This window comes from Chenopodium album, chromosome 10 (assembly GCF_948465745.1).
Source record: "Chenopodium album chromosome 10, dcCheAlbu1.1, whole genome shotgun sequence".
NCBI classification, from domain to species: Eukaryota; Viridiplantae; Streptophyta; class Magnoliopsida; order Caryophyllales; family Amaranthaceae; genus Chenopodium; species Chenopodium album.
Genome location: NC_137843.1, coordinates 48,837,921 through 48,863,157, shown reverse-complemented (window position 1 = coordinate 48,863,157; position 25,237 = coordinate 48,837,921). Strand labels below are relative to the sequence as shown.

General features: G+C 36.3%; 1 protein-coding gene across 1 annotated transcript; it reads right to left on the bottom strand.

Annotated features, from left to right (window-relative positions):
- Positions 1–11,584: 11,584 nt before the first annotated feature.
- On the bottom strand, positions 11,585–24,915 carry LOC145562488 (sialyltransferase-like protein 1). The gene is made up of 11 exons (XM_081622787.1): positions 23,680–24,915; positions 23,469–23,548; positions 22,561–22,647; positions 22,385–22,462; positions 22,208–22,299; positions 21,885–22,086; positions 21,188–21,278; positions 20,814–20,872; positions 20,125–20,273; positions 12,611–12,692; positions 11,585–12,500 (listed from the first exon to the last, which is right to left on the bottom strand). Exons 1-11 carry the CDS (start codon positions 23,786–23,788, stop codon positions 12,108–12,110), a joined length of 1,422 nt encoding a protein of 473 aa, XP_081478913.1. The 5' UTR covers positions 23,789–24,915; the 3' UTR covers positions 11,585–12,107.
- Positions 24,916–25,237: the final 322 nt, after the last annotated feature.

Genomic DNA, 25,237 nt, shown 5'->3' with positions numbered 1-25,237 from the left:
TTAGAATTATGTGTTGCATTAATATTCAACCAATTTAGCATAATAATAGATTGGAGCGAATTGAATTTTTGTTTGTATGCCTTTGAGATCGCAGGAATCACTTTTCACTATAAGAATCGAGTAGAGGCCAATACGGGCGAATGTGACTCCATGACTCACTTCGTACCATCATCCCTGATCCTCCTTTCGTGGTTTCGAACCATATGGAGTTAGTAATCTCATGGATTATGAATGGGGTGTAACCTTCACGGGTCAATCGTTGTTGCCTATCGTTGTCCCTTTATTCGTGGTTGCCTTTTATGATCCGTGAACGGTTTACAAGTTCCTTAAAAACTTGTTGGTGGCTCCCTACTTTCCTTGTCCCTAATCGTATATGTCAATTCCCACTTCCTATGAGTGCCAAGCATATTCACAACATGCTTTAACGTAGGCGCACTTCGAACAACGCCTACAGTAGCTAATTTTACATGTAAAAAGTCAACAATTAAGGGCCTTTTCTCTTCAGCTTATTTTCAGTTCAGTTCAGCTCCAATCAGTTCAGATCAGTTCAGTTCCTAATTTCCTTCCCTCATAAAAAAATTCAGTTCAGTTCAGCTCCAATCAGTTCAATTCAGTTCAGTTCAGCTCAATTCAGTAAATCAGAACAAGCCCTAAAACAACCTAGTGAATTCAGATTTTACCCCTTACATTTTTTTTAATTCACAAAACAGGATACTATTTACCCTGACATGCTTAAAAACGAGGTGCCAAGGTGGACTTTGCAAAAGTCATGTAAAAAGTCTTAATTACCCCTTGTTATGCATTATCAAATGGAGTATAAACCTCCATTTAGAATTCCTCATATGTATTGTTATTTCTGCCAAATTAACTGACAGCAGGAATCTTCTCATTCGTCCCCCAAATTCACAAAATTTATATGAGAAAATACAAGTTTATCACCTTAAAGGGGTAATAATGTACTTTCAAGTGACTTTTCAAGGGTTATTCAGTAAACTTGCTCCCACTAGTTAACTTGAGGCATTGCCCGACATTAAAACTTGTTTTCTATCTCTTTCCTTCTCATTTTCTCTCTCTTCCCCATCAGGTAGCAGATTCCTCTTACATATTTTGTAAGCAGCAATTTTTTCTTTTTTTCACTTGGTAGAAGCTTGGCAAAATCTAAAAAGGTGGTAAGTAGACCTGGAAAACCTGACCCGACCTGTAACCCGAAAGTTGACCTGAAACCATTGACCTAAAAATGACCCGAACCCGAACTAACCCGACCCGAAATAGAGTTGACCAGAACATGACCCGATGACCCGACTCGAATGACCTGACCCGAAATTGACCCAAAACCCGAACTTGACCCGACCCAAAATGACTCGAATCTCGAAGTGACCCGACCCGATTTTAACCCGAATTGATTGACCCGAACCCTTAAGTGAATAGGGTGAAATGGTAAATTACTTAGTTTAGGGTTTCTTTTTTCCCTAAGTAATAGGGGTTCACAATTTTTTAATATTTTTTTAACGATTTTATTTCATTTTTCCAACTATTTTTTTAAGTGAATTTATTTTGGCGACCTGACACAAACTTGACCTGAATAGACCCGACCCGGATTGACTCGATCCGAAATTGACCCAAAAATTGATCATAAAAATTTACCCGACCCGAACAGACCCGACTCGAACAGATACGACCCGAAATCCAAATCGACCCGACCCGAACATTTATTGATCCGAACTTGACCCGACCCAAATGACCTGTTTTCCAGGTCTAGTGGTAAGAGGGAGAATCTAAGAAGTTGATAGGCTATTTTAGTATCAATTTTAGTTTCACGAATGGAAGTGATTCGTTCTTTGATCTTCCTCACCAGCTTTAATGGAGAAAAGGAAACATACACATAATTACAAGCATTTTCAATTGAGGACGACGATAAACCCTACCCTTTAGGATTAACCTTGCCATTTATTTTACCATTTTCTCGTAGGATTTTTGTTTAATTAGTAGCGAAGCCGCCGGATATATGGTGGTGGAAATGGTGGCTGAGTCACAACCAACTTCAATGGGGGAGATAGATATATAAGCAATTCTTTTTGGAGGTATTTAAAAAGGAAAAAAAAATGCAACACCAGTATAGAATATGGTAATTTCATGGATTCGAATGGTTCCTCCATCGTTAAGAAGTTAAGGTGGGTATTCTTTTTCTCTCTCTTCTATTCTGGGAGAAGTTGGATTAACGGACGTCAATGGTAAATCGTCAGTGACAGCTGGCGGAAAGAACAAATATTATTTTATAATCTATAGCACGATATTCAAGGCAAATTATTTACTGGAGTGCCACTTGATAAACAAAAAAGTTTATCAAGGTTATAAACCTAGGCTCCCTCAATTTATATTTCTCAAAAAAATTCATTCTTTGCAAACAATAAAAATCAGCAAAGTAATTTGGTTTCCCATTGAATTTTTTTTGTTGTGAGCATCATATTGTTTAGTGTTTATTATTTCCCCCCTTAGTAATATATTACTTGAAATCGTTACTGACATGTGACTAATTATGAACCCGATGGCACATTCAGGTTACACGATGGTATCTCAACAAGCGTAGCTTCTTTCCGATAATATACCAACATCATTATACACTAGTAAAAAAATTTGGATGTCTAGTCAGTTAGTATGGAGAAGATACCAATTATATGTATTTTACATACCAACTAAGGAGAACTTGATATTTTTAAAGTCTCAATTGTTTTACCAACTATATGTATTTACTTAATTGACGACAATTCCTCAATTCTTGTACCAACAGAACAACAAGGGAAGAATTGAGGAGGTTGTCTACAAGAAATATTCTTGTCTTCAATGACAATAAAAAGGTCTCATTGGTATAATTGCATCTCATATTGATATAGTAATTATACTAACATGATATCTAAAAATAGCAAAAAGAATGTTGGTGTTTTTAGACTTATGTTGATACAAATTCTATACCAACATGAGGTGTAAATGTACCAACAAACACTTGTTAGGCCTTGTTTGGTTCACCTTATTTTTGTTGATCTGATCTGGTCTGGTTTGGTCTTATCTGATCTGATCTGATTTGGTCTGATTCGATTGTCTGATTTGACCAAACTTTGACCTTAAGTGTACGATAATCTATAAGGAAAATATATATCAAGTGGGATCTTGTTAGATTCGTAATAATGTATAGTTTATTAATATGTAATTTTCACAATTTTTTTCAATACGATATTAAAGATATTTAGCGATAAAAATCGCACATAAAACAATGTTCTGATCTAAACTTGTTTTTTCTGATCTGATCTAATCTGAACTTATTTTTTCTGAAATAAGTAAAAATAAGGTGAACTAAACAAAGTCTTAGTGTCATTCATGACAACAATAATTACTCCCTCCGTTTTTTTTATTACTTATTTTGAATCACTTGGTGATGCGCGGAGTTTTAGCAGAGTAATACTACCTCCGTTTTTTTAGTTGACACCGTTTGACTTTTACACTATTCACAAACTACACTTTGAATAGCTTTTGTGATTTATAAAGCAGGATCTTATTTAAATCGTCTCAATGTACATTTTATTAATATCCACTTTTTATAATTTTACAATGTCGAGAATTAGAGATATTAATCATTAAAATAGTGCGTTGGCAAGCGTGATAATAAAATGGTGTCAACTAAATAAAAACTGAGGTAGTATAATACTTCCTCCATTTTTTTAGTTGACACCGTTTGACTTTTACATTATTCACACAACACGCTTTGACTCTTTTTGTGGTTTATAAATACGATAAAACATATTCATGTGGGATCTTGTTTGAATCGATTCAATGTATATTTTATTAATGTTGATAATTAGAGATATTAATCGTTAAAAACATGCGTTGGCAAGCGTGACAATAGAAAGGTGTCAATTTAAAAAAAAATATAGGAAGTATAGTGAGTGGGTGATATATATTGAGTGGGGATCATAGAAGAGAGAGAAATTATAAAATAATTTAAGTGGGGTTTAAAGTTAGAGAGTGAAATGATAAAATATAGTATAAAGTTACGAAATAAAAAAGTGATGCATTTAAAAAAAAAACACCCATAAGAGGAAAGTGATGCAGCTAAAAGAAAAAACGGAGGGAGTACTAGTGTGGCTTCTTTGGAATTAATACCCAAATTACGAATGCAGACGGGTGTTGTTATTCGTCGCTCCCAATTTACAGGGTAACGCTCCCATTTTTGGAATGAAATTCCAATTTTACCCTTAATATATAAACACGGTTTTTTCACTCAACGAGTCACATGCTCACTCACTCACCACATTCACCATCTCTCTTACTCCAAACTCTCTTAAAAACTTTAAATTCAAAATCTGAAATTTAATTTGTTTTTAAAAAAAAAAAATACAACAAACATTTACAAATAATCTACAAGATCGTACACAAAAAAAGATGGCTGATTCGCGGCGAATTAGGATCACACACGGAGGGAGGGGTTTGGCCGGCGGTGGAGGCAACGGCGGCGGCGGCTATGGCGGCTTTGGCGGCGGCGAGGAGGTAAATTTTCTGGAAAAAAACGAAATCTGGGAAATGGACTTCCGCCCAAAATTTTCGGAAGACCCATGGAGGATCCGCCTGAAATTTCCGGATCCTCCAAGGTACTTCCGGAAAATCTGGGCGGATGTCCACTTCCGCCTAAATTTTCCGGAAGTACCTTGGAGGATCCGGAAATTTCAGGCGGATCCTCCAAGGACTTCTGGAAATTCTGGGCGGAAGCCTGGAATTTCCAATTTTTTTTTTTCGATGAATATTATGCTTTGTTATTATTGTTGTTGTTAATTTTATTTTTTGTTGTTGTTATTTTAATTTCGTCATTATTATTATTATTATTATTATTATTATTATATGATTATTAGTGGTGTTGTTGTGATTTTTTTTATGATGAGCATTATAATTAGTATTATTATTATTGTTGTTGTGATTATTATTATTATTATTATTATTATTGTAATTATTGTTATTATTATGATTATTGTTATTATTATTATTGTTATTATTGTTATTATTATTATTATTATTATTATTATGATTATTATTATTTTTGTTGTTGTTGTTGTTGTTATTATTATTATTATTATTATTATTATTATTGGTGGTGTTGTTGTTATTTTTGTTATGATGAGTATTATAATTATTATTATTATTGTTGTGATTATTATTATTGTTATTATTGTTGTTGTTGTTGTTATTATTGTTAGTATTGTTATTATTATTATTATTATTGTTATTATTATTATTATAATTATTATTATTATTCTGATTATAATTGTTGTTGTTGTTTTTGTTGTTATTTTTATTATTAACAATATTTTTAATGGTGTGTACTTGTTTATTGTAGATCGAGGGTTCTGGTGCTCGTCATGCAATATCACGACGTTTGAATGCGTCAGTTAGGAGACAGTCTTCTTGTTCAGCACCGTCACAGCCCGAGCAGCAATACGGGTCTACTAGTGGTTGGTCGGGAGACCAACAGTCGGATAGTAGTCGGCCTGTGTATTCGGCAGGTAGAGCACCAATATCATCTGACGATGACGACGAAGACTTGGGTAGTCATGCTGATGACCAGGATGAAGAATCGGGCCCTCAGGATTATCATATGGTATATAGGGGTCAGTATGGGAGATTTGTTGGTAGTGGATCGAGTCAGCCTACTACTAGCTCTGCAGAGACATGGTTAGTGCAGGAGCCGATGCCGGGTGGTCCCGAGGATGGGACTGTTATCCCTAGTTTTGGCGGTCACGTGGCCCGATATATATGGGCGGAGAAGGAGCGTAGTGTTTTGCGGTGTTTGAGTAGGACAAAGTTGTGTGCTGATCTGGTTAGGTGGCGAGGTCGTCAATCAGCGGAGAGCCAACAGTCGATTGATGCCAGTTGGTTGTCTCACTTACCCGGGCTTATGTTCAAAAGACTTGATTGGCCGTTGATTTCTGCATTTGTTGAGAGATGGCAGCCAGATACAAACACATTTCATATGCCATTTGGGGAGATCACGATCATGTTGCACGATGTGTACAACATTCTCGGGCTACGTGTTCATGGGCAGATGGTCACCACTACACCTAGCACGGACGTGCTACGAGACGCTTGCTCGGTTACCCTGGATATGACTCCAGATGATTTATCTGAGATTTGCGGCACGAAGACGATTTGGCAGGGTAGTGGGGTGTTGACTGATAAGATTTTGGAGTCGACATTGGAGGTTGAGAGAGAGTGGGGTGATCAGTATAATGCGTACGTGTGGTTAGTGCTTGGAGGTACATTGTTTGTAGACAAGAGTGGTAACCGTACACATCCTTCCTTCCTCCACGAGCTATGTTATGAAGATGTCCCTATTAACGAGTACGCATGGGGCATAGCTGCACTAGCTTATTTGTATCGGCAATTGGGCACGGAATCACGGAAAGGAACTGATTCGATCGCTGGATGTCTGACGCTGCTGCAAGCGTGGATTTACGAGTACTTTCTGTGCTTTCGGCCTCAGCAGGGTACCTTGACGAAGGACCTTAATATCCCTCGTGCGTCTGTTTGGGATGTTGGCACGGGATGTCCTAGCAAGAACTTGGAGCGCCTATTAGCATTTCGTACTAGAATTGATGCGCTAACTGACCGGGAGGTGAACTGGCTACCGTACGGAGTTGATCCTGGGGAACGAGTCCCCTCCACTTTATTCATTGGCTGCATCCGGTACCGTAACATCATTGAGCCGTACATGCCCGACAGAGTTGTTCGACAGCTTGGATTCGTGCAAGGGATTTCACGTGACATTATCAGGCCAGAGAAGGCCAAGAGGCCGACTAACTTGAAGATGTACCGGGTAGACTTTCCGACCGAGATGACAGATGTGATGTGGAAGAGGTTTGTCCCTGGCGCGTCCCACAGTTTAGTATTTGGTGCCCTCACCAGACTCGTTGCTGGAGCTCCTACGGTTTTGCCAGGTTACATGCAGTGGCTGTATAGGTTTTCTCACCCTCGGGTATCTCCAGGTTCAGGAGTTACAAGCAACCTTCCAGAGCGGACTAACACTGATTATGTAAGTTTTTGTGCTTATTGTACTATTAAGATTGACGAATAATAATTGTTTTTTATTTAATATATTGTTGTTTGATTTGCAGTGGATGAGTCGGTCCATGGAGATTCACCAAAGAGCATTGGCGGAGTATCCTCACATGTCGCATGAGACCAAGGCATTGACTGAGCAGCTTTTATTTGATTGGAAGTCAAAAATGGGGATGTAGATTGTTGTTTAGTCATTTGAACTGCTTTATTACTTGTTTGAACTGCTTATTATTACTTTGTTTTTTAGATCTCAAGGGATGTAAGAACAGAACTGGACATTTTTTTTTTGTGGCATGTAATGTTAGACCTTAATGTTAGACTTTAAACAGCGTAGTTAAAGTACATCAAAATCTAGATTTCAAATTAAAATATCTACAAATGTTCAAAGCTAATCGAAATACATTACAAACTATCTAACTAATGCATCCCACATGTTCCTTCTACTTTCATATTGTTGGTCCCATCCATCGACACTAGCCTCATGGTGCTCAGTCCACCAACCGGCGATCGGCGGGAGAGGTGAATCAGGTGTTAGGTCAAGACGGATGAAATGTGATCCACCAACTTTAGCAATCACGAACTCTCGACTCGGTGTCCGGACCCCGTTCCGAGCCCTCAGTGGTAACACTGTGATGCATGGGTAGTAGCTTGTTGGCACTAGTCCTACACCTAGACAAATCACCCTTGCATTGAACCAAGTAGCAATAGGAAATAAATCTTGAATGGTTACCATCCAATGCCTCTCCCCAACAGCCCCACCATCCCATCGAATACGCTCGATGTTCATCCATAGTCATCCTTGCCTGTAAATCCGTTCGTACAAGTCGAAATGACCGGCGATCTCGGTCGCTATTGTTTCCCGAGCATCAAACCACTGCGCCTGATCACCAAAAAAGAAGTCGGCCACACAACGAAAGCCACAGTTCCCGTCACCAATAACATCCTTCCATGAAGTAATGTACGGCAACATTGGGCCTGGAAGCAAGTTCAAGTACCTGCACTGATTAAGTAATAGCACATCCACAACGGTCATAAACCTGGTAACTCAAATCTCGCATCCTTTTTGTCTCCTCATGAAGTTCTTTCAAGCAATGTTGAGACACTTTGCCGTTTATACGTGACAACTTCACAGCTGAATGTTGGCTCTCAACTCTACAGTTGTTGATGTTACCAAAGTGAAGAATTTGGTTCGTCCAATATTTCACAAATTTGGTTTTATGACAAAGCCATGTTCTCTCAACATACTCAATCACTTTCGGAAAACTTCCCCACTTTACTTTCATGCTACTGATAGCACGATCATACTCCGCCTCGGTTGTTGCATCCATGATATGTTTCCATTTGCCATTTTTAAAACTAGCACCTATCTTCTTGTTTTTGAATAACTTCGTCACCTTTGCCTGCACATCTTTGTTAATGTGCCATCGACATAGTAAATGTGACGTCCCTGGAAACACTTCTCTCAAAGCCGCACATAGGCCAAGTTCACGGTCTGACAAAAATACAGATGGCTCTTTATCAAACCCAATCAACTCCCTTAATCTCTGCAACACCCACCGATAGCTAGTGGTGCACTCGTCGCGCATGAAAACATAACCAATTAGAAAATTCTGGTTCGTCGGTGTCACACTTACTATCTCAAAGAACGGCATCCCATATCGATTGGTCTTGTAAATAGAATCCATACCTATGACATGTGGGTATGTGCGGAGTATGTTGACTGTGATCGAGATCATCGGCCATGACCCAGTAAATGTACTTACTCTCTCTCGCCAAATGAAGAAATTGTTGAACAACTCCTCTTCTGTCGGACATCTCCATCCTGAAATCATTCCGGCAATTGTAAATGTGCCTGATGTTTGGATGATCGTCAGGAAATTGCTCTGCAATAGTGGCCATGATGTTACGGGGCGCAACCTTGGACTTTGTCATGTCACGCACAACCTGTTTGCACCCGGACTCAATCCGCTCACTTTACGATGACCCTCTTGGTACACAACCATTGCGTGGTTATGTGTCCCGGTGTGATCGTTTTTTGCCCGGATCTTCCAACTATCAGTGCTGACTTCATAATATATCTTGATGTAGAAAGGGCAACCATTAGCTTTGGTTTTTGTGTCCTTCCGTATCGCGTTCTCCAAATCTCTCGGCTTGCTCCTCCGTGATCGATCACATCTCAAATATCGATACGGCCGACCATCTCTGGTTTTGTTATAAGACGATTTCACCAAAATAAATCCCAAATTAATGGAAACAGCATCCGCCCATGTAACTGCATCCTCGAACGTTGGAAAGAACGTATCCGTGACGAAATTCCCACTATAATTCACACCGTCACCGCCGTCTTCAGATTCCATATCCTATAAAAATTAAACAAAACAACGGTTTATGTCATTATTGCAACTAATTTTATTATTTAGTAAAATAACTAATACTATTAACAACACTCATACTACCAATAATAATAATAATAATAATAATAATAATAATAATAATAATAACAATAATATTAACAATAATAACAATAACAATAACAATAACAATAACAATAACAATAACAATAACAATAATAATAATAATAATAATAATAAGGTTTCAAATAATAAAATTACTAATATGACTACTAATAACAACAACAACAATTAAATAACAATAATAACATTATTACTAATTATTGAAATTATCAAAAACACAAAATTACAACAACAATAATAAAATAAAATAAAATTACAACAACAATAATAAAATAAAATAAAATAATAACTAAATTTTTTTTAAAAAAAAAAAAAAAAAAAAAAAAAAAAAAAAAAAAAACTGGAAATGGGACATCCGCCCAAAATTTCCGGATGTACCATGGAGGATCTGCCTAAAATTTCCGGATCCTCCATGGTACATCCGGATATTTTGGGCGGATCATTACTTCCGCCTAAAATTTCCGAAAGTACCATGGAGGATCCGGAAATTTTAGGCGGATCCTCCATGGGACATCCGGAAATTTTGGGCGGATGTCCCGTTTTCAGAAAATAAAAAAAAAAAAAAAAAAACTTACAGAATGTTGCGACGCATTATCCGGCGTACGAACTTCCCAGTCGTCCCAGCCGTCCATTATCCTAGATCCGTCGGAAAAAACTTGATGATTTAAATGTTTTTTTTAAAAAAATATTTAAGGTGGTCGTGGGGACCGATTTGGTTTGAAGTTGTGGGGACCGATAGTAGGTAAAATGTGCATGAAGGGAACAAAGTCCTCTTTTTATATTACAATTTCGATGAAGGGTATACTTGTCCATTCAAGTCAAAATGGGAGCGTTACTATGTAAAATGGGAGCGACGAATAGCGATTCACATGCAGACCTATAACTCCAGTATTTCCCCTTTGACTATCGCTCTTTTGAGGGATTTATGGTTGTTTCCTCGCTCTCTCTCTCTCTCTCTCTCTTCTCTTGCTATTTAGTCAAATGCATTCACGAGTTTCAAATCGCAAACCTTCAACTACCAAGATCCATATCACAATCCTCTTTGAACTCTTTCTTTTTCTCACTCCACTCGTAGCATCTTATGAGAAATTCTCTTCTTTTTTTTTTTTTTTTTTTTTTTTTTTTTGAGGGATCTTATGAGAAATTCTCTTCAAACCCTTTCTTTTCTTTTTTTTCCTCTCTCCTCTCGCAAGATTTTTTAACGTTTGGATGGCTTTTGATTTTTTTTTTTTTTTTTTTTAAAAAAAAAAAAAAAAAAAAAAAAAAAACTGTTGAATTACAACCGACAATATTCAGGAGTGAGGTCCAACACTTTTATCTTTCTCTTCAATTAAATGGCCAATGACATAAATGTCCTCCCCTAGAGTCCTCTTGGATCAAAGTTCCTAGAGACAGAGAAATCCTCGTACTTCATACATGTTTTTTCATTATTGTCTCCATTAGAAAACAAAATATTTTACTCTTTATCATTATTCCCAATGTACTTCACATATATTTTTTTTAATATTTGCTTCATTTGTATTATAACCCGTAAAATATGAATAATCAGCCCTTACTAATGGGATGGAGGGAGTAGTAATTAAATACAAAGTTGTATAAGTACTTTAAAACCAAATTTTGCCGCAACCAACTTATCAATTTTGTTATCACATGCATTATGACTGCTATCGCAATCGTGACCAGAACCACATTTTTATTTCATGACTTACGGTTCAACTATCTCTCAAATTCAGTTTAACTTTATTCCACAATCTTTCTACTCTGCATGGCATCTACTTTGTCAAACAAACTCATTGTCTCTTTTTACATTTATAATCAGATAACAATTGATAATAAAATAATTTATCATCTTGAACTATGTGTCATAAGACTCATAACCAGTGTCAAAACTAATCTAAAATGGAGGAAGTATCTTGTAAACATACATGGTCCGCCTTTCTAATTGATTTTTCCTAGTCACCTGAGTCAGGAGTACCTTCAGGGATCAGAGTAGAGGAGACATCACCATCATATGAAGTTAAGAACAGCAAGGTTAACAATGCTAAATCATGAATCTCTTTTTTCTGTAGTTTTACATAAATATACCAGAAACCAAGAACTATAACCTGACAGATACTAATCTGTTTTTACTAACATATAAAAAATAAAATAAAAAAACAAATTGGAGGGGGGAGGGGGGTGGAGAAAAAAATAATACATCAGTAGTGGAAATATTTCCGCTTTACAAGGAACAGACCAGCAATCAGATGAGTAAAAATTTGTTCCCAGAGTCTATAAATTACCCAGACATCAGCGACGGAAACATTACCACAGAGGGGGGCGAACAGCTACCATATTTGCAAACCCATTACTTGGAGCGAACCAAACACCCCCTAAGAGAAGTGCCACAAGGAACCTGTTAAGATCATTTAAGGACTGCGTTTCCGCACACTAAATACTGCAACACCCAAAAATAATCACTACTAGATCTGCAGAACCACTGGCATGTCAGTAAATGGCTCAGAAAGAGAGTTCCTAGGCGTAACACTATATCAACTATTCAGCAGATTTTGAAGCGTGTCTTATACAAACAAGATCATCCAACTTGTTACCATCCACCTTATACAAGGAAACTCCTTCCATTTGCTGGTAGTATTCTTGTGCTTCCTTTCTAAGGCTCTCAAAAGGCATCAATTCCCACTTACTGTAGTTTGAGTTCTTTCTGACTTCACTCATGTCTGGAGAACCAGAGACTGGGCCATTGTAATCAGCCCCCTTTTCACCCCAGAACTTGCAATTTCTGAACTGCCCCTCGTCACCAACCTGACCTGTCTCACTCTGCTTTAAATGTATAGCTGCAGTGTGAGCTCTCTTTATTGCATCTCGGCTTGGTATACTTGACCAGTCCTCCTCCCTCTGAGCTCTCATCGGTGAATGTATTCTTATCACCTGTATCATACAAAGTGCTATCTGTTATCTAAGCCTTACTTAGACAAGAGAGACACTATTGGTAAAGCCCAGAAAAGTAGGGATGATAGTAAGGAAAAAACAATTCATACCCCCAGGCACTCAAGTAGTTGATAGTACGCCCTTCCTTGAAGTGGGTTGTGTCCCTTTCTTGGTTCCGAGAAATATCTAGTCCTACAGGAATTACAGGATAATATAATAAGTTTATAGAAATTGCAATTTCATACAATTTGGAAGATATTTTCTCTAAAATCATATTGTGATGATAAGTCTTAAACTCCAAGTAGACTATAATTTTTGAATATTTTACTCTGTTTTTATTTAAGTGCCCAGTTTGATTGGGCACAAATACCAATGTAGAATTTTGACCAATAATATCTTTAAAAGTCAATAAATATAATTGATAAAATGCTAATCTTCGAAAACTACTGATTGAGAAGATTCCAACAAGTAGCCACATAACTATATTTTTTCTTATGTATAAATTACCAACATTGGTCAAAAGTGAATAGTGCAAAAAGTCATAACGGGGCTTTTAAAAATAGAGGGAGTATCACTTATTAATGATTGGGATTGAATATATTAATACACTCAGGCAAACTATATAATTCCCTACAATTACGCACCAAGTAAACAATTCTCAAATCTCATGAGCTTAAAACATCAAGAAGCATTCCCAGAACATGAACACCACCAATGTTGGCAAGATTATAGTAGATATTTTCAAAAGCTAATTGAAATAACTGAGATACATATCAAATATCTTACAGCCAAACTATAACAAGCTCATTTAAATTCTGCCTTCAGATAGTTTTACCCAAAGTCTACATTAAGAAACCACAAAAATGAAGAATAAAAGTTCTCACCCGCTTCTACCAGAATGTGAAAAGGCATCGCAATAAACTAAGTGATACTGTATATTTTTTTGAGGGAAAAGTGAACTGTATATAGCTATATGAGATTTAAAATAAAAAATAAATAAATAAATAAAAAATAAAAAAAATTGTAAATATATGAATCCAGTGACAACTCTGATTAATATTGGGGACTGAATGAAATAAAAGGGAATAAAATTGTAAATACATGAATCCAGTGACAACTCTGATTAAAAAAAAAAGAAAAAAAATTCAAAAAGTAATTCATTCGATCACTACATCTTGCATACATATCCCAAAACGCTACAAGTTTGAAAAAGCTGCTTTCTTAAGTTTGTTTCTAGAGTAGAACTGCCACAGAAGCCATAGTCAACAGCAGAGACATATCATACCAGCAACAGAGACAGAGACAGGAAGAATTTTAAACAAAAGAAAGTAGTGTAATAAAAAACATCCGTCCTTCAAAAGTCACAGTTTAGCAATTGATGTGTAGGAACTCTAATTTTAAGCTGGTGCATCTTAAAAGTTATGAACTGTGATTAATCATCTCTATCTCTATAGTTCCCTTCATTGCCTTCTTTCAGAACTTTAACAAGTCACAAACAAACAATTGATGTGTGCGACCTCTACATTAAGTTTTTACATTTAAAAATTTTCTTACTACGATTAAGCACCATCTATCATGTCCTTCATTTCCTTCTACAGAGAAGCTTATAAAATATTTTTCATCCACAACAGTAGACTAACCTTTGCAGTCTTAAGATAATCATCTTGTGCCCATAAATGCGACTTTAATCTGCCATCTCTAACAGTAATTATTTTACTTCTCATGTTCAGTAATGTTCATATTAAACTTTATCTCTTCTCAGAATCATCCCCATCTCAAAATTTCCTCACAATTATTTCCAACATTCAAATGCTATACCATTCAAATTTTCCATTTAATGTGATTTTTAATACTTCTTGAACTGAATTTCACCATCAGTCCAATCCCCTATAAACAAAATCAAAATAAAATTTTAATTACCTCCTCAAATAATACGATCACATTGTTAGGAATGGGAAGGTAAGAAGGACAAGAGTCAAGGGACAAACCCATTAACAAGTACCCTGAAATCCTGAATTATCTTTCCTCCTTAATCCCCCATTCCTAACAAGCAGTTCAAAGAAGATGACTTTGACGGAAAGATCAGTTTCAGCATTTAGAGAGTTCAGATGAAGGTCCAGGCGCTCCATGGAAATAAGTCAAACTTTGACTGATGAGAGATGGGAAGAGTTAAATGAGTTGACATCTATTCAACTCTATCTATCCAAAAAGGTGCGTCAGGAAGTCATTTAAGAAACTATAGCTCAAAGCTTATGGCAGAAGGTACCCCAATCCAAACTCATTTTAACGAGTTTTAGAATTTTCTTATTGATTTGGAAATTTAGATTCCAAAATTGATGACGTAGATAGCACAATATTTATTGATTGTCTCACTAGGTGAATTTTGTTAGCAGTTCGGAAATCACGCTATATGGCAAAAGTGTAACTTTGTTGCATGGAGATGTTAAGCCTAATCTCCTATAAAAGGACAAGCTTTGAAAATGGGACAAAACCTAGTGAAGGTCAAGGTTTGTATACTAGAGATGTTTGTTGTAATACAGGTACCAATAATCGGTCCATATAAATTATCAAAGGAACATAAATACAACAGTTTATGCAAATTATACAAGATAAATGGGCACAATGTTTTTAGATTGCTTAAGTTTGAGAAAAAGTTTGGTTGAGAAGAAAAACAAAGAAAACAGCAGAGGTCAATTTTGGTGGGATAAAACATAAAATCTTATTATGTTCTTTTGATAACTACTACTAGAAGAAATAGCACTAGTAGTTGGGTGCTTGATTTTGGTTTTGTGTACTTATTTGTTCTCAAAAGGACCACTTTGTCAATTAACAATTACTGAAGAATAGATCCCTTTCTATGGATAACAGGCCAATGGTTCCCATTGCAAATTTAATGGTATTGGCTCCATTTGGATCAAGACATATGGTAAAATCAGGACTTCTACTAAGGTTCAGCTTCAGCATCTTTCTAAATCTTAGATCTTTGGGTGCTCTTGATTCTAAAGGGTGAAAAATTTAGAATCCAGTACTTAATGCCTCCAAGGGTTCTCATCAACTTTCAAAGACCATTAGACTTAAAAATCACTATTTAATGCAAGGCTCTTCAATTCTGGAAACATCATACTCAACCTTAGTTTGGCATCAACACCCTCCGGTTCTAGCACGTCACCCTTCCTTTAGCCTTGAGTTTCAATCAAATTGAACAAGTGACATATCACATCTACACATTACCCTTCGAGGTTTATACAAAAAGTGACATGAAATTTGGTGGAGATTTTTGGGTGTGGCCCATATTCCTTGGTCCATTTCAAACTTCTAAATTTTTATAGTGAGAATGGTGGACTCACATGATTTACTGCTTTAATTATGTGTATTCATGCAATGTTAAAGACTTAAAGGCATATGGAATTCTCTAAATTTGACGAACTAGCTAGACAAGCTCCTAGACAATTCAAGTTCTTGCGAAAAATTTGGATTCATTTGATGCGTAGATGATTCTACACAAAGCTAAGTGTAAGCTTGCCAACTTAATCCATTGACATCAAAGCCCTACAAATATAGAGGTTGTGCAACATATTTTATTCAACAAGCCCCACAAAATTGTGAATGTTCTTCTACATGCACCCGATCTCCATATTACACAATCCTACTTGAATACTCCTTGGTAAGTTTATTTCTGTTGACAATTAAAATGTTGCTTATGAGTAGAATCATGAACCCACTCATGTACTAATCAATTTCACATCATGAAATACGGTGAGCTAGTTTATAACTCACACAAAAGGGGAACTATATATACTATATCATCTATACTAATATATTTAAAGGCGTTTATAAAAACGTCCATATGCCACACAGATCCTTTTAAATTACACCACGTCACTTCACAAACACTTCATGACGCCACATCACCTATCTAACATCTGTTTATGCCACATCATCACTTAATAACCTTAATCGCTACGCCACGTCACCCAAGAAACCCACATTACTTCATATAAAAGTATAAGGTTAAGGGGATTCAAACACCCAACCATTTATAACAAAGTTGGCTATTTAACCATCTTAGCTAGGGGTGTCAATCAGTTTTACGATTCGGTTTTGGGTTCGGTTTATCGATTTTCGGTTTGTAACGGGTCGGTTTATAACGGGTTGGAATCATTATCGGGTCGGTTTTAAATAATTTCGAGTCGGTTCAGTTTTGTATTTTTTTAATTACGGTTTCTTTTCAGGTTGGTTCTAATCGGGTAGGGTTGTAATGGGTTCAAGTCATAATCGGTTAGGGTTGAACTCGGTCAATTTAAAACAGGTTTTGTCAGTTTAAGGCGGGTTTTGGGTCAAAACATATCAGGTCCTAATCGGGTCGGGTTGTAATCGATTTGAAAACGGATTTTGCCAGTTTATAACTGGTTTCAGGAAAAAAATAGATCAGATCTTAATAGGGTTGGGTTGTAATCGTTTCAGATCATAATCGATTCAATCGATTCAGATAGAACTCGATCGATATAAAAACAAGTTTGGTTCAAAACAAATCTGGTAAAATCAGTTCATGTCACAAATATAAAGACTTAAACAAGTTACATTAATCAATTAATGAATTAGAACGAGTTGTGTTGTAAACCAGGTCATAAAAACGTTATAGTAATAATTAACACATTATTAATTGTATACTTAAATTATATTTTGTTTTTAACTAGCAAGTTACTAATAAATAGTAATTACTTAGTTATAATTTCCTTATTACAAGTAGTTTATAAATTAAAATACGACTATTAATTATTAACTAATGTATTAAGCTATAATTTTCATTGGTCACTCAATCAAAACACAGATCACATTCCAAACCCCTCAACAAAATACTCTCACAACCGTTCATTAAACCTATCTTTAATCTAATACCTCTCATTCATCTCCCCAAAATCACTAAAACCAAATCAAAATCGGCCCAAGCCAAATTCAAACCCTAAAGTCTTCATATCTCATTCCTTACACTCACCTGTACCGCTTTAGGCAAAACACTTTCTCTCTCACAATTTTCTCTCATAACAGGTTACGGACTTACGGGTTATAAGCGGTTCCGTCATAACCGGTTACGAGTTGTAAACAGTTCGGTCATAACTGATTACAGGTTACAAACGGTTCGATCCTAACTAGTTACAGGTTGTAAACGAATTGGGTTTATCGGGTTTTTGTCAGGTTTAAACGGTTTCACTTTACAATGGGTCGGGTTGCTATCGGGTTCAAAAGTACTTCGGTTCGGGTTATTCTCGGTTTCGGGTTGTATCGGTTCGGCTTGATAACGGGTATGATTCATTAACGATTCTCAAACATTCGGATCGGTTTAGTTTCAGGTTTAAAAAAATCAGGGTCAGTATACCGTTTTAAAATAAAGGTTCTTAACGGTTCGATTCCTTTTCGGAACAGTTCGGAACGATTCGGATTCATCAGTTCGGGTCGATTTTTGATAGCTCTAATCTTAGCCCATTATCATACATGTTATAAATATGAAAAAGAAATATACATAAATGTTAACTACATGATTTAATTATTACTCCGTAAAAATTTTAAAAAATAAAAATAAAAGAAAAAAGAAAAAACCACTCAATAATGTAGATTTTGGTTTCAAAAAAAAAAAAAATGTAGACTTCAGATTTCAAAATCCTTAAAAAAAAAAAAAAACCCAATTGCTTGATTACAGAAGTAGTAACCCGGGGCAGCTACTCACTAGTTATTTTTTAAAAGCTGATATCTACAAAATAAACATTTAAAAATAAAATTTAACCAACCGTCATAATATTAAGTAAGAGAGAAAATGTAGGAGAAAGAAAATATGATTGGGAATGGTGAATGAAGTATGAGAGGGATGAGTAACTTTATATTATGTTCATGAGTGGGATGAAGTTTGGTGCAAAAAGTTCTTACCATGAATAAAGTTATGTGTAGGAGAGAGGAAAGGGAAAGCAAAAGAACTCACGGAGTGGCATACTCCGGGCATTTTTGATGTTTGTGAAAACCATTTAAATTTTAAATGGTTCTCGCCTATTTCTAAGACACGTGCATCGCCTTTTATAGCCAGATGAATCAGTTCAATGATCAATAACTTGTTTTTTAGCAAATTTGAACGGTTATTTTATTACATTAAATAATTTAAGGACATGATACACGGAATCCTTAGGGCAACATAAGGATCGAAAAAGGGAATATTAAGTTAAGTCAAACACAAATTAGACTAAGGGGCCGTTTGGTTGGCATGGGGTAAATGGAATGGAATGAACAGAGGGAAAGAAAGAGAATGGAATGAAAATCCCTCAAATTTCCTATGTTGTTTGTTTTAAAAAACAAAGGGAATGAAGCCACCAGTCCCACCACCATATCACCACCACACAACAACCTACCTCTTCACTTTCTACCTTTTCCAACCACCATCTAGCCACCTCACCATGCGCCGCACCTTCCCCACCACTGCCGCGCCTCACCTGGCCCTCGTCCCCCTCCCCTCCTCCCGCAAAACTCTCCCCTTCCTAAAAAACATCCCACAACCTCGTAAACCCTAGAATCCCCTCCCCATCCCCGTAAAACCGTCGCCAGCCCATCCCTCCACCCTCGAGCGGTTTCAAGGGTGGAGAGATGGGCGGGCGGCGATTTTACGGGGATAGGGAGGGGTTTCTAGGGAGGGTTGTGGGATGTTTTTGCGGGGGAGTGGAGGGGCAGCGAGGGTTAGGGGAGGGCGGCGAGGATCGGGGGAGGGGCGGCGATGGTCAAGGGAAGGGCAGCGATGGTCTGGTATGAAGGTGGGCTGGTTTTTCGGTGGTGTTGGTAGGTAGGAAGGTGGTGTGATGGTGGCTGGGGAATGGGAATGGAAATACCTAGGGGGTGGGGAATGAACTTGGAAGGATTTGGGGGAATGGAGGGGGTAAAGGGGATGGGAAAAATCAACTAACAAACAGCAACAAAAGGAATCAAGGTGTTTGATTCCCTTTCCCTTTGATGAATACGCCGAACCAAACGGCCCCTAATTGAAGTGTGATTTTGTTAATGCATTCCTAAAAAAATACCAATAGTGTGATTTTGTCAAATGCTTATAAACCCCCCTAAGGGTTGCATAGCTTATTACCCAAAGTTAAATGTACAAATACTCTCAGATTCATCAAATATTCTAGTGCTTGTTGTGGACATCTTTATATCTATATTTAGGAGGCTTTTTCCACATCAAATTATGCGTTTCAAACCTTTTCTTGCAAAAATTCATCTCTATCTACTTTTCTCAATTTCTACCTCTTTGCTTTTGCCCGATGTCATAACCCTATCACATAACTTTTGCAAGCACTACATATTATAGCCCCTAGAAAACCAGCTTCTCCACAAATTTTATCTCCTTAAAAAAGGATGTTCTTGCTACTATTTCCTTTGTGATAGAAAGACCTTCAATGCCTTTAAAGTCCCCATTCCAGACACCGTACCCTCATACTAAAACATACAACCATTTAACTTTGATAAGTTCCCTCTCCATCTAACCTGCTACCCTCTTCATTTTGGCAAAAAGCTATAAGTATTTACTGCTACATAAGTGCAATATCATAGACTGATCAACATTTAAAACAACATAATTAGTTGAAAAACTCACCATTCCTTATACCCAGGGTCGACAGTAAAACCATATATGTCAACGATGTCACACATTGAAAGCGCAAGCTCTACAGATTTCATCCCTGTCCCTTTGGCTCCTCTCCGCAGCACAATTCCTTGGAACAAGTAAACTGGATTTGCAATACTCTGCCACCCAAAGATTTAACATGAAAATTCAATTAGATTTTATGAACCAGTAAATAAAGAACATCTCGATATGACAAAGGTAAAAAGTATTTTCATATCTGTTGAAACACCTAAACTGACCAGATAACACCACAAAAGACGTACCTCCCTTATCATAATTCAAAAACACGATCTAAGTGAGGAAAGAACAGGAAAGTCAGTTATTGATTTTAAAAATAAAAAAATAAAAATAAAATAAAAATAAAAAAAAAAAACAAAAAAACTAGAGTGTTAACAGACCTCTCACCACCCTAGGACAACTGAACAAAAGGGGGGGAAAAGTGAACGAGATAGGGCCATGCATAGATTTGCTAAAAGAAGATAAAAAGATGCTCATTTCTGATTCCATTTTTCTAATTGATATGAGAGTTAAATACTAAGTACTCAAAAGCAACATGTATATTCATAACAACCCATAATAAGTAAAAGAACATCCAACAGCAATTCAAGGAGGTAACAAAACTACAAAATCATATGAATGCATTAAAAATGTGACATCACCTTTATCATCTCATTGAAGTCTCTATGGGTCACACTTTTGATGATAAATACTTCCTCAGCTGCGAGAAAAAAAAAAATAAATAGTTATTGAGGTAAGAGACACAATAAATGTTCCACTCCCTAATAGCTACCAGTCAATTTCCAAAAGGATGAGGGATTTCCTTTTCTCGTTTCAACTACTTAATTTTTCAATTACTGTCCTTTGTAATGAGGTTTGCATCAGTTCTGATGCCAGCCTCCAACAGGAATCTATTTCCCTGCAAACTCCATCATGCCTCTTTTTCCCATACTTGGAAATGAAATAAACTTCAATGATTCCTGAGAATAAAAGTATATTGACAGATTAATAAGCAAGAATTGGGTTAACAACTTACGGGCCCCTTTGAGAATGTTAATCATGTTGCGAGCAGTGCCTCTAACTCCAAGGCGCAGGGTGCGCTTCCTACCAATGTGCTTGGCATATTTCTGCATTATACCCATGGGAATAATATGAGATAGTTTTTTAAATACCCAACGGGAAGAAAAAAAAAAGAGTGGAATGCAAAAAGGCTGCAGAAGATAACATAACTATTACGAGATTGACCACATATTGGCATTATATGAATTAATACAAGGGAATGTGGTATCTAAAGCACTAACTCAAATTTGATTCAGGTTCATGAAGGCACCAGTATCAGCATGACCCATTCTCTGAACTTCCAACTAGCATAGAAGACTTTATCATGTAAAGTAATTTACTGAGACAGATTAGAAAATTACTAGGTACTATGGTTGCTGCAGCATATTACTATGAAATCATCATCAGCTTTGATAACAACCAAAATCTTATTCAATAAAAAATTTCATTTGCTGATTCTCATGGCATGTACTTTGTATTTCACTACTAAAAGCCAAAGTAAAATTTAATCCCCCCTTTTTCGCCAACAACAACATGTGGGGTGTAGAGGAAAGAAGTAATGAAGATGATTACACCAGATATAAGAAGGCCATAGTTTGTGTCAGAATTCCATAGGCAATATAACCAATTCAAAACAAACAATTACAAATTTATTATAAATTCTAGAGATTCACCTCATTAACAGGAGCCTCATTATCTCTAATCACTGCATCATGACTGTCAATTTCTTCACCAAACTCTGTCAATAAAAGATCTCCAGAATTTCCAACAACTGCACATCTTTCGAATTGACGAGGATAAAATGGAGGTGTGGCTGGTAAGATAGGACTGAGAAGTTCATCACAAAGAGATTTGTTGTGGCATTTTTTATCTCCCCTGACACAATGTAAAACAGGAGACCAGCTTCATGTGAGATAACCATATAATCTGCAGTTATTGTCAAAAATAACTTAAGTAAATATATATAAATGCACTTTTCATAAAGTCAGAATCATACAATTGGGCTATCCTTTTTGCTGCATAATCAAACCAACCATCTGGGCGAACATCCAGATATTCTCTTGTCAATACTGTCGTAACATTGCGATACTGCAATTATTAACACTCTACACTCTATTACACATTATTTCCAAAAATCATGATGCATCCACTGTTAAGAAAGAAGTGGCTTGACCTGTTCCCAGAGTAAAAGTGCTTCACAGATATCATAATCATACTCTAGTGGTTCCTTCTTCTTGAATTGCGCATTATACTGCAGAAAAGAAACATTCAGAGAGTAGTTCAGAATTTAACTTTTTCACTGGAAAAAAAAAATTAAAAAAAAATAAAGTACAGATCTAACAGATTTACCCATGTGCTGTTTGTGCCTTCAGGATACTTTAGTTTCAATTTGCAGTGATCAATAATATCTGCTGTAAGTCCAAGCCCTCTCTTTGCCTTCGTAGGTTTTGGTACATTTGTAAGTCAAAACACAAGACTCATAATGGACAACAATAATGGAAATAAGTTTCACACAGTAGACCTAAGGAAAATCCTTGGGTTTTGTCAAAGCAGAAAAGGAAAATTCAGTTAGAAAGCTACTCCCAAAATATGTTAGTATCACTCCCAAATGACTGGAAAAACCTTCACACAAGAGTGGTATTAGTGTGAATCAAAACCTAATTCAGACTATTTTCTAAAACATCCCAATGAAATGAGAAGAGAAAAATAGGATGGAGTATCACAGTAATGTCCGAAAAAACTACTATAAAGGAACTAAGAAGCCTAGAAGGTTATTGCCATCAACAATCCATCACTATGTAAAATACATTACTTCCTAATCGTCAAAATTACAGATATTTGTCACACTGTAGACCATATCATTATGATCATGCAGCAGATTAGAGCTAATGCAGCACATTCAATACATCCACATGAGCATTATACAGCAACCCAATTGCTCAAGATCGTCGGAATTGTCTAAAAAAACACAACCAAAATGTCTCAAGGTAATTCTCAAATGGTAATTGCCAGCTAGAGATAGGCTACAACATGCGAGTTTAATACTATTCCAAATCAGTGTTGGAAATTCAAACTAGACAAAAACCTGTGAAGAGGGCTCAAATTTTACAATCACAAATTACAATGTCTCAAAATTTATAAAAACCAAATCATTATTTTTTTATTTTTTTTTAAAAAACCAAGTCAATATAATTTTGGCAGTAAATCAATAATATAATGAAGAAAATAAACCCAAAAATAAATATAAAAAAACTTACCACACATTGCTGGACATTGCTTTGAAATTGAGACAGAATTTCAACTTCCAATTTATTCAAAAGTTCTATCTTTCCACCACCTGCACCAATAAATAAATAAATAAATAAAAAATAAAATAAAAAACCCAGAAAAATTCACTTATTATATCGATAAATTCCATTGATTAAGATAAAAGGGTAGCTAAGAAAAACAAAATTAAGGGCAAATTACCGCTGAAGATAGAAGATTGGATGAAGAAGACGAAGAGACAGAAACAAACGAGTAAACCAACTAGATGCATAATAGAATGTCGGTGCTTGCTTTGTGATTGAGCTCTCATCTTTTTAGCTTAATTCTAAGATTAACCCAATTAATATTCAGATCATTAGATGCGAAGAAGAATTTTTTGCTAACGTGAAATTTCTGGAATTTGAACTTAAGATTAAAACAGCAGTTGTTCAACAATTTCGAGAGAGTGTAGCTGGGAAGAGGAGAGTGATGTTTGCGGAAATAATGATACAGGCTCAGTGAATTGCGCGGAAATCTTACGATCAAGCAACAAAAAATAGTGTAGATTAATCAAGTGTTAAACTTCTCAAATATTATACAGTAAATATGGTCTATATGACAAAAAAGTAGATTTGCTAATATTTGAGAAAATGCAAGTCATATCATCTCGAAGAACATTAATGGTTTATTAAAAGAAAAAATTGATTCTAATAATCTTATTTTAGCCGATTCGCTATTAATAATTCCACCTTTGGATTATTATTTAATTATTCCACTTTATAGGGATCTTCTTTTATTGGTCTCTAATCTGTTGATAACCGTTTTTAATAGGTTAAGATGCTACGTGTCGTTTTGTAATTGATTGAAAAATAATAGAATTATAAAAAAAATTAAAAACTCAAACAAAAAAAAAAACAAAAACAAAACAAAACAAACCCACCAGCCACCCCTCCACCCACCGTAGCACCCACCGAAAATCGGCCGATCGGAATCAAAAACCACCCCACCAATCAAACCCACCACCGAAATCAACCCCTGACCCAAACCCACCACCGAAATCAAACCCTGACCCAAACCCACCCTCGAAACCACCACAATTACCATAGCCAAAAACCGCCATATACCCCCGAAACTTCGCCGAAACTCGCCATATACCCCCGAAACTCCATCAAAACTCGCCATATACCCTCGAAACTCCGCCGAAACTCGCCATACACCCCCGAAACTCCACCAAAAACCCCCTAACTGCTCTTGAAGGTCTTTTTTTATATTGAAAATCGGGGTGGTTTTAGAGGAGCTAGGTCGGTTTTGCCGAGAAGGGGTGGAAATGGGTGTTTCGGCGGTAGAAATGGGGGTTCCGACGGTGGGGATGGGGTTCTAGCGGTGGCGATGGGGAAGAGCCGAGGGGCTGCCGGAGGTTTGGGGGTTTAGGTGGTCGTTGGGAAAAAAAAATAGGTTTTCTTTTTTTTTTTTTTTTTTCTCTTTTGACCAAATTTTTTTTAGTTTTTTTTTTAAATTTTTTTGACCAATTATTTAATGCCATGTGTCACTTAAATTATAAAAAAAAAAAAAAAAAAAAAAAAAAAAAAAAAAATTTACCCAATGTACAAGTTACCCGTCATAAGGGACCAATAAATGAATATCCCCTATAAAGGTGGAATTATTAAATAATAATCTAACAGTGGGATTATTAACAGCAGACCGGCTAAAAATTGGATTATTAGAATCAATTTTTCCTTATTAAAATGGCACATTTGTAAATAAATTGTCTCTTTTTTTT